Raw genomic sequence first — 16,562 nt, 5'->3', positions numbered from 1 at the left:
AAATTTAGCTTTTTTCCTTACAAAACCCTTTTTTTTTTCTACAGATCAAGACAAGTCCGTGAGCGTTTGGAGACTGCGTTCCACGTCGTCGAGAAAGAATATGGCGTCACCAGGTTACTGGATCCTGAAGGTAAGTTTATTTTAGAATAGACGGTGGTATCATACATATTAGTCGTTATATTTTCTGATCGCCTCCCGCGGGTCATAACTTCATGTTTAATAGCCTATAACTTTCCTCAGTAAGCAGGCTTTTAAAGAGAACCTGTTGATCGATACGGAGATAATTTGAAAAACATTAAAGTTTTCGGTGACAGGAACAGTTAAAATAGTTACTTAATTCTATTAAAATACACTACACTCTTTGTATAATATGGGTAAATTAGTGTAGTTATTTTGTAAGAAATGCTATACATAAACTACAATGCACCATGGAACCTAAAATAATAGAAATTATTTACACTTTCTAATCCTATTTAAAATTTCATACCTACTCTCTCTCTCTCTACTGTCTGTGAACAGAAGTGTTTTTCAAACTCTTCGTAGATAACTCTTGTAATTTTATCGTTCCGCATCGACGGGGAAGATACCAAATTGCTTTGGAGATGTGTTGTACTCATGTATTAAGATTTATTATGCGTGACATACAACAGTCGGATGATTAAAATATTTTGAGTTTTCTTCCTAGTTTCTTTAAGGTGATCTCAAAGTTCCTCTAAATATATTATATGTATTCATTTTATATATACATGAACGATATAGGTACGCAGAGAATACGTAGTTTGGAATTATAAGCTTTATTTTGTAATTGTAAAAGACAACTGGTAGTTTAATCATTACTACTATTAGGCCATAACCGCCATAACCTCTTTACTCAGAACAGTATATGGTATACCATTGCCGAGGCTTTCAGTTACTGCTATCGAATCATCGAGAAATAAACCAACTTTTTAAATGTATTTCCTTAAATTTGTCAGGTGTAACTTTTTTGTTCGTTATAGCAATGCCTTAAATAAATATACCTAATAACAAATGTAACTTTATAATTATTCAAAAGCATGAAACATTTTATTCTACTTTTGGTGCGAAATATAGAATAATCGCCTCTATGAGATCTAGAATCACCATGCGAACAAATTCCATTCTATAAATATTAAATAATTCAATGCGGAAGAATCCGTGAGAAACAACTTTTATAATTGAAAAAATAATACCGCTCAGTTCAGGATCATTTAGCAACCAAACTCTTCTTAACACTTCATTCTATTGAATTGCTCACCCGCAGGTTAGGTTAGTAATGCGTTTTACGACCTATTGTTCGTTTGTGATAGATGAATATAGAATTCAAGTGTCGTGTCGTTACTGACGTATTATTATTATCTATGATCGGAAACAACGATGTGATTATTATTGATTTAATTGTTTTGAACTTGACTTTCGATATTCATATCTTTTGAGACTTGTTACTATGCGTGTTTCTTGTAGATCATTTGTTTTAACAATTTTAGTAAGTTGTTCTTTAAATCTTTTGTATTCATCTTTTACATTTTCAATCAGGATTAGGTTCTAAAAAGGTTCCGTTATTGCTAGTTGGGTTTAGAACAAAAACAAAATTGTCTGATCTTAACTATTGCAATATTATTTTAACATTTCTTTTATTTATTAAATTTGGGTTATCCGGCTGTTATGTGGACTATATAACCTGATGCTGTGAGTCATAAAATCGCAGCAGTAGATATTGAATCATCAAGGCGTCTAAAACTACAAATGTCGCCGTTTATTTTCAAAAGAGCTTCTATAGTGATAAAAAGTTCGTAAAAGTTCTAATTGAAGTGGGTAAGTGAGGATTCCACGCTCCATGATTTACTTCTTAGTATTTTTCTTGTAAATTATCTCTTATAAACCAAAGTCTCGGTACAATAACAATTTAGTTTTCGCACACGCCTCCACCGTGCCTAGCGTAAATAATTGCTCCGTCTCGTAAGGGCACAGCGATGCATGCGATAAGCGACAACGCAACGATATTAAAATAATCGTCGTAATTTTCGTCCTATTTGTAATCATTTTCATTCTGAGGCCGTTATTGAAAACAAGACAATGGATTTTCAACCTCGTCCGTGCATACTGTTGCATTTTATTTTATAAAATAACTCTTAATGTTTTTAAATAATTGTATTTGCTTGCAAACGAAAAAAAAATCGACTTCAATTACATCGACAAGTAAAATAACGTAAGTAGACGAAAAAATAGTCAAGTAAGTACGCGTTGTCAAAGATTACTCAAAAAGTTGTTATCAGATCTCGATGAAATTTAAATGTGAACACATGATAAACATCGGATTTCGATTTAATTAAAAATCATCAAAATCGGTACACCCAATAAAAAGTTATGCGGTATAATACAACGTAGGTCGACGAAAAAAAAAATAGTCAAGTAAAAAGGCATTATTAGATATAACTCGAAAAGTTGTTGCTAGTTTTCAAATAAATTTAAATGGGACCAAATGACACACACCACCTTTCGATTAAAAAAAAAATGTCGAAATCGGTTCACCCAGTCCATAGTTCTGAAGTAACATACATAAAAAAATACAGTCGAATTGAGAACCTCCTCCTTTTTTGGAAGTTGGTTAATTAGAAAGACTTGCATCGCGCTATTAAGAATAGTTTTTTTAGCATAAGAATATTACAGTTTTCTATGTGGAATTCGTCTCGCTAAAACATTGCGATCGTTAAGATTAGAACGACATTTGATAAAAGGCGAAAATATGTAACCTGTTTTATTGTTATTATAATTTACAAGTATGTATTCAATTTCATATTTCGCGTAACAAACAAACTTTTTTGTTGATGAATAGGATGAATAGGTTATGTAACAAATTCCTACCTTTTTCATAGTTGTTGTTGTGTTGTTTCATTATTAATAATTTTTATTATTACTTTGATGTGTTAGTTCTGCCTGTAAATGTTCGACTGTGACCACAAAGCAAGCAGCACAGTGTGATCATTGTTGAAACGTACTAATCACAAGATTTGGTGATCCAATTTTATAAATCTATCCTTATAAATATATATATGTATCCAATAATATATATTTATAGCGTTAGATTGCCTATTTATTAGGAAAGGTTATCTAATATATAAAATTCTCGTGTCACAGTTTTCGTTGCCATACTCCTCCGAAACGGCTTGACCGATTTTGATGAAATTTTTTGTGTTTATCCGGTATCTATGAGAATCGGCCAACATCTATTTTTCATCCCCCTAAATGTTAGGGGTAGTCCACCCCTAATTTTTTTTTTTATTTTTTTATGATACAACATTAAAAAATACATACAACCCTAAATTTTTTTAGCGGCAAGACAACGTTTGCCAGGTCAGCTAGTAGACTATAAATGGCTACAGATTGGCCTTCTTGACGTGGCCATCAATGGCGAATCTATATATTATATATCTATGTATATAGTCTGTTTTCTGCAGTATGAGCGTAAGTGCTCGAGAAACACAATTTTGATTTTTCTACTTATAAAACGTGGTTCATACCGTCCAAGAAGTTCTAAACTAATGGTATGGTTTTTATTGATAGTAGCCGTAGCAGTAAATATCCTGGAGCAGGAATAACCACTTACTATTAGGTGGACAGTAGCTTGTTTGCTGACCTAGTCATATATACAACTTTTTATTTTATACGACGATGGTGAGGGAAATTGGTATAACTATACTCGCCCAAGAATTTCACATTAATAATCCATCTCTAGATGTGGACACGCACGAACCCGACGAGAAGTCGCTCATCACGTACATCTCGTCGCTGTACGAGACGTTCCCCGAGCCGCCGGCGGTGCACCCGCTCTTCGACGCGGAGTCGCAGCGCCGCGCCGCCGCCTACACCGAGCAGGCGGCACAGCACCGCGCCTGGCTGCACGAGAAGTGCTCGCTGATGCAGGTGAGGGCTAGCTGCACTGAACAGCCTGAGGTAGGGCACAGCAGGATATCTACTGCTCGAAATCTGGAGCAGTCCGACTGCTGAAGTACCTCGACCGTACAGAAGATCACAGCTAAATAATATTGCTTTCAAGCAGTGTTGTGTTCCTGTGGTGAGTAAGGTGATCACAGCTTCTGGTGGGGATTGGGTATTGGGTCGGAAACACGCTTGCGTCTATAAGCTACGGTAATGGCTAATCATCAGCTGTTTGACAACCTAGCTGTATAAAAATAGTTGACCTTACTCATCGCCTTATATGTGGAATAAACTAAAATCGTAGAATTTAGGTTAACAGGTGGATTTGATGGAGTCTTTGTGTGAAAGGCAGTACACATGGTCATGAGAATTGAGATGTTAGCTGGCATCAATGTTTACCTAGTTTATGCTTATCGTATATAATTAAATGTACTGTAACGCTTAACATGAAAAAATAACAAATATCTATTTAGTGGTTCTCTAAAAAATATTCAGGACTAGGGCTGGTACTTAACGGAGCATAAGTCGTAAATCTTAGACAACGTAGTAATACGATTAAAAATATTCTATTTACGTTGATATCTTAATCACCAGGACCGTGCTTTCCCGTCAACTTTGATCGAAATGAAAAAGTTGCTAAGCGAGAGCACGAGATTCCGCAACGAAGAGGTGCCGCTGAGACAGCGCGAGAAGCAGAAACTGTTCCATCTGTACCGGGAACTAGAGGTAGGGGCTCAAAGAAAAAGTGGATTTTAATTTTTTTTAAAGCTACATTTTTGTATTAATTTATTTTGATAAAATATTGAATTAATTGTATAATAATAGTATATGCAGTAATTATGAAGTGTTGTTAATAAGTTAAAAAAGACTGTTCTTTGGATGCTTTAACTAAATGCGTAGAAATTTTCTCTAAATTATATCAGCTCACGTTAATGTGATTTCGTATGATACCATACCAACGCTAAAATACTAATTATGATAAAATATCTTTAAATTTTTTTCCTTAAGTAGCTTACATTTTTTTTTCGGGTTAAATTAATACTAATAAAAAATCCCACACAGAAATATTTCGAGTCGGTGGGTGAGATCGAAGTGGAACCGACATTACGGCCAGAAGCACTTGAACAAGCTTGGGCAAGGCTATTGATGGCAGCGCAGGAGAGAGAGAGAGATCTGTCCGACGAGATACGACGCCTCGAACGGCTGCAGCGCTTAGCTGAAAAGTTGCACAGGTTTGTACTAAATGTAATCGTAAGCATAAACATATTTTTAGCGCTTCACACTCAGCAGCAGCTGAAAACAGGATTATCCCTTGTGTCAGTGGTCTGGATGTTTCCAGAGATGTTTCCATACACAATACACAAGCACAAACGACTAAAACGGAACAGCCAGATTTGTGACTGTTGCGTACAGTGTCGTCTAGATATCATACCCAGGACACAAGCGAAAGGCACTAAATTATAACACATATTCTGCAGACTATTTCTAAGCAATTACAAAAAATTTGTCAAATAGTAGCAGTAGTTTAGACACAAGATAGGTTTACAACTGAGGTTAAGCTATTACCAATTGTTTAGTTTACCTTAGCAGAGATTTAAGATATCGTTCGCATGTTAATTATTATCTGTTACATGGATAAAGAATTGTTATTGTTTTTGTGACAAAATAAGAAATGAAAAATGAGTGTTTTCTCTTGAAATAAACTATAAGTGGTTTTTCTGGTTTAAAAGAAATATTTCATATCCCAAACACGTATACTTTTCTAACAGAGATATAAAACAAACGGAAGGCGGTCTAGACAACGTAGAAAGGCATATAGAAAGCGAAATACGCCGTGTCGAACGAGGCGTACATCCCGCTGAAGCTAAAATGGCTGCAGAACAAATAGAGCAAGAACTGCGCAGCATGGAGCACACCATACAGGAAATGTTCCAAGACTCGCACGCACTCAGGGACGGACGGTATCCTCAAGCCAATGATTTACACAGACGGTAAGGAAACTCAATTTCAAAGGGGTTAAAAATTTTAATTATGAATTTGTGCAGTTCATAAAAATGTAGAAATTAATAACTATTTTTTTTTTTTGGACAAAACTATCGTAATGTGATTTTGGTAAATCCAATTACAATTTGAATTTAAAGTTGTCTTAAAACTTTCTGTTTGACATTCAGACGTATAATAATGCCCCAATTAAGTAATAATCTTGTTCATGCACTGCATAAGTAGTAAGTAAATGTAGTGCTGAAATATTTTTCCAAATAGATTCAAAAGTTTTTTTTTTTCATTGAATAATTGAAATGAAATATTTTTCCTCAGAGTCCAACAAGTCCACGATAGATGGTTGAACGCTCGGCAAGCGTTTACCGGACGCCTTGTGCCAAGATTATCATCAGTACGAATGCCAGTACAACAGACAACCGTTAGAAGGGAAACCAGAACTGTTCTGGAAACCAGAGTTCACGATGCTGACCCTAAGTTCCAGCAACTACATGAAGCGACTAAATGGTGCAAGGAGAAATTGGTATGTACAACATACATTTTAATATTATTGTTTCTTTGTCTTAATCTTTAATAACTTCAAGAGAAGGAAAAAAGATTTTCTAGGCATCTGGGTTATGAAATCCTCACTTTACAATTAAAATAAGAATATGGTCAGTTACGCAAAACAAACTCTCCTTTTTATAAACTTTTACTGAGTTGAAGTTTCATATTATTATTTAAAAAAAAAAATATCAAATGGTAATTTTTTTTTTTTACATTTTCAATCAATTAAATACTAAGCTGGAATTTGTCTAGCTTTCAAAGTATGTTAATTTATATTATATTTATTTCTTCTAGAAAAAAATAAACGAAGCCGAGTATGGATCAGACCTGCCTTCAGTACAACACGAGTCAGACAAGCACCAACGAGAACACAAACAAATCGACCAGTTCCATTCCAAGGTAAGTTACCTTTTAATTTTTTTATGGGTACTTTTCTAGGGTAAAAAAAGATGTAAAAACCACAGGATCCAAAAGTTAAAAATGTGTATGAAAATATGACAAGGCCAATAACTTACAAAATTGATTAAAAAAAAATTGGCATAATTTTGTCTCAAATATTTTACTTTATGCTTATCAGGTGGAACAATGTGTTCATAACCGATCGAATTTCAATGGCGAGGAATTGAATCTATACACCCAGCACTTGAATCAACTGCAGAAGCTATACGCTGAACTGCTGTCAACTAGCACTAAACGGTATGTAGTAGAGTATTCTTTTGTATTCTCGATTAATACTTTTCTATCAATAAATTTTACTAAAAACTTATTGGTTCTCGTGATTTTTTTTTATAAAAACCAAATATATACTTATTTGGGCAGCAAAATATTATCGATGAAATATTTCAAAATTATTTTCCAACTCATATTATCTTATTATAAGTTATTTTATTGTATTTTAAACGTAAAAAACTTTTCGTGATATCAAAATATTTTCAAATTTTTATATTTTTTTTTAATCCACGGTGCCGACTTTTCATTACTATGAAGAAATATAATTACCCAATTTCAGATTGTAAGCATGTAAAATGAAGTGGCGGTACTATTTGGCAATATTGGAAGCCATTAATGAATGGAATTTCAGCAAGGTAATATGTATGTTTGTCCAGGATGTCGGAGCTGGACGCGCTGCAGGAGTTCCTGCAGTCGGCGACGGCGGAGCTGAACTGGCTCAACGAGAAGGAGCAGGTGGAGCTGGCGCGCGACTGGGCCGACCCGCACATCAACCTGCCCGCCGTGCAGCACTACTACGAGGTACCCCCCCCCCACTCGCTTACTGTCACGTTGGATAAGTTAGTGTATAGGCCCATAGTGGCCCGTAAGTCGGGAGCAATTTCATTCTCGAAAATATCCTCAAATACCGTTCGAACGAAGAAAATTCTGTGCAATTATCTGGACAACGCTCTGGTGTAGTGCTGCCTGGTCTCGGTTGTTATCAAAGAGACCTGATATCCAATCCTTACTCATAGTAGAGTATATTGTGGGTCCGCCGCCAATCCGCAGCACAATATTGTGAATTGAAACTCTTTTCCTAAACGGAGAAAGCGGCCCATGCCCAGCCGTGGGACGTTGTAGGCTGAATTAACCAATCAATCAATTATCTTAGACATTAATTATTATTATTAATCTCCTCTAACCCACTACTAAATTCTTAGAATTAAATAGTGTAAATGAGACATAACCTCAATAATAGGTTTGCAGGAATGTCAGATGAATTTTTATTTCTAGTTTCCTTGGAATGCCAAGTGCACTAGCTTATAGCTCAGCTAAAGAACAGGTGCAGCAATGCCTTCACGAGCATTGCTAAACAAATTTAAATTGTAAATACTTTTTTGAATCTCACCTATTTTCATGAAAACACTCCATCAAATCACAATAGCTCCCGAGATCATTGGTGTTGTTTTAATTTTGTTTACATTTTATTTCTTTTTCTGTGCAAGCATTCATTTGGAGACGATAGAGAGGTTTGTTTTACACCGATTTTCATTTACATTTGATTGTATTCTTTTGCTATTTTCTTTCATGCTTGTTTGTATAGTTATGGAATGTTCGACTTTAAGTGTTTGCTGATAAGGTTCTTTTTTCTATAGCAATTGATGTCATCGCTCGAGAAGAGGGAACTACAGTTCAGCAACGTGATCGACCGCGGTGAAGCGCTCATAGCTCAACACCACCCCGCGACAAAAACTATCGAAGCCCACTTACAGGTTTGTTTAGTCACAGATAAAATATCTTCAAAATAAGTTTGTTTACGCTACATTTATGGATATAAATATGGAACAATTCTGTTGTTGTCTTCTTGAAGTTATAAGCTATAAGATAGAAACTGAGGATGCTATTGCCCTTATAAGACCAATGCCGATAAAATAGTTTACGATAGTTTACGAATGTAATCTATTTAATCTTGCTTTTGTCAAGAGATATTTTACTTCGATTACTTTTGCATAAAAATAACAGATTATTTTTAACCGACTTCCAAAAAAGGAGGAGGTTCTCAATTCGACTGTATTTTTTTTTTTTTATGTATGTTACATCAGAACTTTTGACTGTGTAGACCGATTTCGACAAATTTTGTTTTAATCGAAAGGTGGTGTGTGCCAATTGGTCCCATTTAAATTTATTTGAGATCTAACAACTACTTTTCGAGTTATATCTAATAATGCGTTTTTACTTGACGCTTTTTTCGTCGACCTACGTTGTATTATATCGCATAACTTACTACTAGATGTACCGATTTTAATAATTCTTTTTTTGTTGGAAAGAGGATATCCCTAGTTTGGTACCATGATAAGGAAACCAGGATCTGATGATGGGATCCCAGAGAAATCGAGATCGAATCGATAATTTTTAATTTAATCGAAAGCTGGTATTTATCATGTGGTCACATATAAATTTTATCGAGATCTGATAACTACTTTTTGAGTAATCTTTGATAGCGCGTAGTTACTTGACTATTTTTTCGTCGATCTACGTTGTATTACTCGTCGATGTAATTGAAGTCGGTTTTTTTTTTTTCGTTTGCGTGCAAACACAATTATTGATAACAAAAAACTTAACAAATGTAGAAATTTAGCACATCATATTTCTTGTGACGTCAGTTAAAATTGCACAAATTAAATTGTTAGTTATGGTGTTGTGTAGTATGTTTTCTTATATTGATGTATTATTTTAGGTGATGCAGTCGCAATGGGCGTGGGTCCTGCAACTGACCCTTTGTCTTGAGACGCATCTGAAGCACACGACGCACTATTACAACTTCTTCGAACAAGTTAAGGAGGCGGAGAAGTGGATACAGAAGTAATTTTTTTTTTTTACATCTTCTATTGTTAAAATATTAATCTGTCTCTAGCGGCGCTTAGTTATAATATTAAATTCTAATGATACTAAATTAAAATTTGTATAGAATAAGGTCATAAATTGTATTATTCAGTTACCAGTAATCAAAAAATATGAGAACGAAGATACTAATTTTAGAAAATTAAGGATTTATCATCATCAATAACATTGAGGTAGGGCACAGCAGGAAATATCGTACTTAAAGTCTAGAGCGGCCCGTCTGGGTAAGGACCTCAACCTTACAGAAGATCACAGCCAAATAATACTGCTCTCAAGTAATGTTGTGTCCCTGTGGTCAGTAAGATGGCCAGAGCTCCTGGAGAATGTCTGGGGTAGGTGTAGGGTCGGCGACGAGCTCATGGTGCTTCTCGTGTTGCCCGCGTCTATAGGCTATGGTAGCCGCTTATCATCAGGTGGTTTGATTGTTTTGCACAGCAAGGATCCGGCTCGAAGGACCAAAAAACTGTATGGTACAGTCTATGGTTGAGTGAGAGATGACATGTGAGGAAAGGTATGAGAGAAACCAAACCCAATGAAGGTCAATCTAACACTAAATTTATTAAGATTATTTTGAGTACATATAGGCAGAAGTACAGACGTCATTTGACGTCATTCGTAGCAAACAAATATCAATTTCATTAGAAATCTGTATCAGTAAAATAAAAATTTCGTAATAAATCAGCTAAATTAAAGAGGTTATTAATTTGCAAGACAATCATATTGCTCAATGTGCGTTAACCCGTACAAAAATAAATAGAGTCCTAAACGTATAAAGAATAAAAAACTCACTTGACGTATTACTTGTATCTTTGGTTAAAAGTTTTATAATTAATGAGACTTAAAAAATATAATAATTAAATTAAATTTAAGTTTTTTTTGCTATCAATAATATTCGTAAAAAAATGTATTTTTAATTTGAAAAATCTAACGCCTCGTTCGTTCCCAGACGCGAGGAGGCGCTGAACACGACGTTCTCGCAGTCGGAATTCACGCTGGACCAAGGAGAGCGGCTGCTGAAGGGCATGCAGGAGCTCCGCGAGGAGCTGAACGAGCAGGGCGCGGCCGTGGCGCGGCTGGCGGACGACGCGGCGCGCGTGCGCCCCGTGCGCCTGCGCCGCGCGCCGCTCACGCGCCCGCTGCGCGCCGAGACTGTGTGCGCCTACAAGCACGCCAACGTGCGTACCGCTGGACACGACACGACAGACACACACACACACACACACACACACACACACACACACACACACACACACACACACACAGAGAGAGAGAGACAGACACACACACACACAAACACACGCACACACAGAGACAAAAACACACACACACACACACAGAGAGAGACAGACACACACACACACACAAACACACACACACACACACAGACACAAACACACACACACACACACACATACATACAGACACACACACACACACACACAGACACAAACACACACACACACACACACACAGACACAAACACACACACACACACACACACACATACAGACACACACACACACACACACACACACAGAGAGAGAGAGATACACACAGGACAGACACACACACACACACACACACACACACACACAGAGAGAGAGAGAGATACACACAGGACAGACACACACACACACACACACACAGGCACACACACACTCAGGCATTCACTACGTGTGACGATCATTTGCGCGTACAAGCGCGTTAACGTACCTACATAACAATGAGAGTAGAGCCCCTATATACATAGTTTCGGTGAGAGCGAGCAGTAACCGCATCGCGCGCAGGTGGCGGTGGAGCGCGGCTGCGCGGTGACGGTGCTGGACACGGCGGGGCGCGTGCGCTGGCGCGTGCGGCTGGGCGGCGCGGGCTCGGAGGCGCAGCTGCCGGGCGCCGTGCTGGCGCTGCCGCCGCCCGCGCAGGACGCGCTGGACGCCGCCGCCGCGCTGCGCGCCGCCTACGACAGGGTCAGCGCCTGCACATTTATACACTTCTGTTAGATTCATTATATGGAGTAAAACTTCTCCTTGCGCGCTCGACTTGGGGAGTGAGCTGGTGAATGCGTGACGAAAGCGTATGATCGGGCGGAGCAAGAGAGAGAGAGATGCGAGTACACATTTTTTCTCTCTTTCTCTCATAGCCAGTTACGCTTCGGATATCTCGACACTAACAATTTATACTATGCCAACTCGAATTTTCGATAAGTTGGTTTTCCTAATGCAACTTGAATAATGTGTTTTTTTTTTTGTAATAATAAAAAATGTGAAATTGCAATGAATAGATTAACTATTAGATACCAAAATTTAAATAGGTTTCTTAATTAATATAAAAGATATCACGTTTTTCCTTTTTATAAGCATCAATTGTAAAGTTCACTTTTATGAGTTAGCTTAGTATAAATTGCTGGTGTCGATAAGACAGTGCAGGCCTATTGTGCAGGCCCATTGCTAAAGAAGTTTTACTTCAGTCGTGTGGTCTAAAGCACACTCGTTTTTTTTTTTTAATGTATATTATTTCATAACTCTTCGTCAGTCGTAACGACGATCGAGATGAGCCAGATCAGACGAATAGTTTTTTTCAGTTATCTTTAGTTTTGATGTGTACTGAAGTTGTCGATGTAAATTGAAATCGATTTTTTTTTAAGAAGAAACGTTAACGAACAAATGCTAAATATGTCAGTCTATTGCTTTTGTAAAAAACTAGAAATGTGAAAGAAAAATAAAAATGAAAAGAGATATTCGTCTTGAACAACAGTAGCATAATTTCTAAGTATTATGATAAGTTAGAATTTTATTATCGAATTTTTAATTACAAATAAATTTTTAAAGTAATGTTTATAAAAATGTATATATTAATAGGTTATTTGTAATAATCTAAATAAGACACATTTGAACAATTTCACGTCGAAATTCACCAACCCGCCTCCCCAGCATGGTGACTATGGGCAAAACTCATGAGTTTGCGCCATTTTTGGCGCTAACTTGTGGAGGCCTGTGTCGAGCAATGGCCTGCGATAGACTGGACTGATCTGAACTTCAAAATTCATTAATAATAGTATTATGTGTCAAAAAGACAGATTCAATGTCTCATTAAGATAATTATGTTTATGTTTATATAATCGATTCAGTCTCTCGCGGTTCGCGATGTGTGCGCTATGTGTATGGGTATATGACGAGTATATAGTGCTTATTGTTATTTTATTTTTATTCCTCAAGATCATACAACTATGGCAGAGAAAACAACTGAGGATGAGACAGAACATGATCTTCGCCACTATCAAGGTGGTTAAAGGATGGGACTTCCCCCAAGTAAGTAAATAAAGAATATAAATAAAGTTCTCAAAGTTATTATTATATTGTTATTATTCTGTTAACGAAGTGAGAAGTTCGGAAGTATTTGTTATGATGGATTAGGTTTCCTTCGTGTTATGCATGCATATGCATTGAATTTTATAGTTACTGTTCTTCTAATGATTGTTTTTGTAAAGCTTAGTAGGATACGTTTTAGAAGAATTTTTAAAACATATAAAACTATGATGAGTTTTGTATTCATATTCATTGTTATTTATCAAAAGAAATAAAATTATATAAACCATCCAGCAGTAACATATTTTTGGGGCAGCCTTAATGGTCATTATGTGTTAAATTAAGATGTATGAATTAAGCGACCACAGCCCATGAACCTAGATGATAATATCGGCTAATTAATAATTCGTAGTCCATTCGTAGTCTATTCGTAGTATGAACTCATTTTTCAATTAAAATATGTCTCTTAACAACGGCACTGGCGCGTTTGTCATTTTAAAATTTCCGTTATTTCGGCGACTTTGAACATGCCATGGTCACGGGCGTCATCATCCTTAACCATAGCGTCTGCAACATCGCCGAAATAACGGGAATTTCAAAATGACAATCGCTGTGAATCCCGTAAAATAGGTGTTTATCAGTGACCGTGAAAATTTAGTAACTTAGGAAGGTGTGCTTATATATGTGTGTTTGTGTGTTAGAGAGAGAGAGAGTGTTTTTTTTTTATGTCACTAGGTCGGCAAACAAGCGTACGGCTCACCTGATGGTAAGCGATTACCGTAGCTTATAGACGCCTGCACCACCAGAAGCATCGCAAGCGCGTTGCCTACCCAACCCCTAATCCCCCCAGGAGCTCTGGTCACCTTACTCACCAACAGGAACACAATACTGCTTGAAAACAGTATTATTTAGCTGTGATCTTCTGTAAGGTCGAGGTACTACCCCAGTCGGGCCGCTCCATATTTTGAGCAGGAAATTCCTGCTGTGCCCTACCTCAGTGAAAAGTTCAGTAGAGTTGCTCAGTGAGAGTTCTAGCAACAGAGAAGATGTGGTATGCTATATGTGTGTGTGCATAGTTCGTGGCGATGGGCGCGGAGCAGCGGCAGGCGATCCGGCGCGCTCTGAACGAAGACGCGGAGAAGCTGCTGGCCGAGGGCGACGCGGCCGACCCGCAGCTGCGGCGGCTGCGGCGCGAGATCGACGACGTCAACCGCCTGTTCGACGACTTCGAGCGCCGCGCCCGCGCCGAGGGTGAGTCCCCTTACTCGGTGCAGGATTACATAGTTGATAAAGATGTGTGGACTTAGTGTCGCTGTATTTCATGCAACATGTTTCTAATTTTGTACTAAAACACAGTTTATATATTACTAGCTGACCTGGCGAACTTTGTACCGCCTTCTTTATTTTTTTCTTAAATATAACAATTAATATATCAAAATAAAATATAGCCTATCTTTCAAGTTGGATCGAACTGCACATGGTGTGCGAATTTTATTATAATCGGTTAAGTGGTTTAGGAGTCCATTGAGGACAAACATTGTGACACGAGATTTATATATATTAAGATTTTCAAAAGAGTAACTGCGGAGTTTTTTACCGATTCTTCTCTGCAGAATCTACATTCCGAATCGGTGGTAGCTTCACTTTTACAAAAATAATAATTTATTTTTAAAGTTTTAATTTGTAAAATGACGATTCGAAAGTGCTCTTGGAGCCTATTTGAATAAAGCTATTTTTGATTTTGATTTTGAGTGCCTCTTGTTCGTGCCAGGCCTGGTCAACAGCTCGTTTTTGAAGTCGTCTGACTTTCTTTACGCACGCTTCACTCGGGGGGTAAGCTGGTGAATGCGTGATGAGAGCGTTGCGAAAAGTGTGATCGGGTGAGGCGAACGGAAGTTGAAAGGAAGATGTAAGTTAGTGAAGGTAGAAAGAGAGAGAGTTACGTTTCGTAAGACATGCTTCAGTCGTATCGTCTAAGGCTCACTCGTTTTTTTTTTTTATAATTTATTTGGAGGTTAATTGTTCTTAAATTTTTTGATGCTACTTTTTATTATAATTACAATTTTAGGCGTTTATTATATATGGCATAGTTATTGAATAGATTTACAATTTATAAAACCTTATCTAATTCCCATAAGAAGTGCAGAATTCTAACGACCACGCTCAGTTTAACGTACTGTATCGTTTCTCACGCAATCATTCCTAACTTTTTGCTACAATTGGGTCTGCTCGTGATCAATTACCTTAATTTGGAGCAATTTTGTCTTAGATCGACCTTGAGGTGTAAACATTTTCAGATAAAAAAACATTTATTAATATTTATACGGAAAAAGACGTATTAATTATAACAGTTATTGATTCCGATAGTTCAAGATTTATTGCAAGTTATTTTTTACTAAAGTAATTTTTTTTTTCAAAGGATTTGTCCTGCAATTTATTTTAGGTGTATCATTGTGTCACTTAATTATATGTTTTGCTAATTAACAGAACTATATTGGAGATAATTTTGTTTAAATCGTCTTGTTATTTGAAACATTTAGTATTTAATTGTTGTCTATAAAATGATGTCGGGATCCGTATGTTCAATTGAGTGAATTAGAAAATTGTTCATCTTTTTGGGTCGTACGTAAGATTGTAATGTTTTTTCAAAGTAAGACCATTAAAAATGCTATAAAAATTTTGTTAATTTAATAATAGATTCTATAATATATATACTTTTTTGTATATACTTTCTTGTTGTGTTTTATTCGGCTGATTTAATTTTTTTCTCTTATTACTAATATTATAAAGAGGAAAGTTTTGATCGTTTGTTTGTTTGCATTGAATAGGCTACGAAACTACTGAACCGATTTGAAAAATTCTTTCACTGTTAGAAGCTACACTATCCACGGGTGACATAGGCTATATTATATTATATTTTCAAAAAAGTTAGAAAAAAAATATTTCGAAATTTTGGTTAAATACCCGTGCGAAGCCGGTATGTTAGTTCTTAATAATTTTCTAAAGAAACAGTGCAAAAAAAATAAATTTATATTTACAAAAATTATATTTTTTTAGAACAAATGTATTTCCATAATGTATTTTTAATATACAAGAATATAGTAGTCATTAATATTTATAAATTAAATCACAATAATTTGTTTACGCGTTCACTGAATTATTTACTTATTTTGACCAATATCATTGAGATACGCTAAGACGCTCGGTGTCAACAGATAACTTGTTTATTTTCGACGAATCTTATTTTACCTATTTTTTATCTTAGTTGTATTTAAAAGCATTATTATTACAAGCTTATCAAATTCGAGAGATAGAGTAAAAATTAATTATTAATTATAACCAGTACTGTACGGTTTCAACCGCGTTAATTTGAGGAACAAAACCCTACTAAAATACATATTATGTAGCCTATATCTTACATAG

At 36.3% G+C, this 16,562-nt stretch overlaps 1 protein-coding gene across 1 annotated transcript in view; it reads left to right on the top strand.

Moving 5' to 3' along the window:
- The window catches only part of LOC123665777 (microtubule-actin cross-linking factor 1), a 222,973-nt gene that overhangs the window by 98,839 nt on the left and 107,572 nt on the right, over positions 1-16,562 (top strand). Inside the window, exons 7-21 of the mRNA XM_045600037.1 lie at positions 45-130; positions 3,755-3,942; positions 4,552-4,683; positions 5,020-5,189; positions 5,727-5,948; positions 6,274-6,478; positions 6,796-6,900; positions 7,079-7,197; positions 7,608-7,752; positions 8,589-8,705; positions 9,671-9,795; positions 10,781-11,009; positions 11,622-11,801; positions 13,050-13,142; positions 14,216-14,390. Of these exons, the coding sequence (XP_045455993.1) occupies positions 45-130; positions 3,755-3,942; positions 4,552-4,683; positions 5,020-5,189; positions 5,727-5,948; positions 6,274-6,478; positions 6,796-6,900; positions 7,079-7,197; positions 7,608-7,752; positions 8,589-8,705; positions 9,671-9,795; positions 10,781-11,009; positions 11,622-11,801; positions 13,050-13,142; positions 14,216-14,390 (2,291 nt within the window). The remainder of the gene's footprint in view (positions 1-44; positions 131-3,754; positions 3,943-4,551; positions 4,684-5,019; positions 5,190-5,726; positions 5,949-6,273; positions 6,479-6,795; positions 6,901-7,078; positions 7,198-7,607; positions 7,753-8,588; positions 8,706-9,670; positions 9,796-10,780; positions 11,010-11,621; positions 11,802-13,049; positions 13,143-14,215; positions 14,391-16,562) is intronic.

The sequence above is a fragment of the Melitaea cinxia genome, chromosome 24 (assembly GCF_905220565.1).
Source record: "Melitaea cinxia chromosome 24, ilMelCinx1.1, whole genome shotgun sequence".
NCBI classification, from domain to species: domain Eukaryota; kingdom Metazoa; phylum Arthropoda; class Insecta; order Lepidoptera; family Nymphalidae; genus Melitaea; species Melitaea cinxia.
This window is presented reverse-complemented; position numbering and strand designations above follow the sequence as displayed.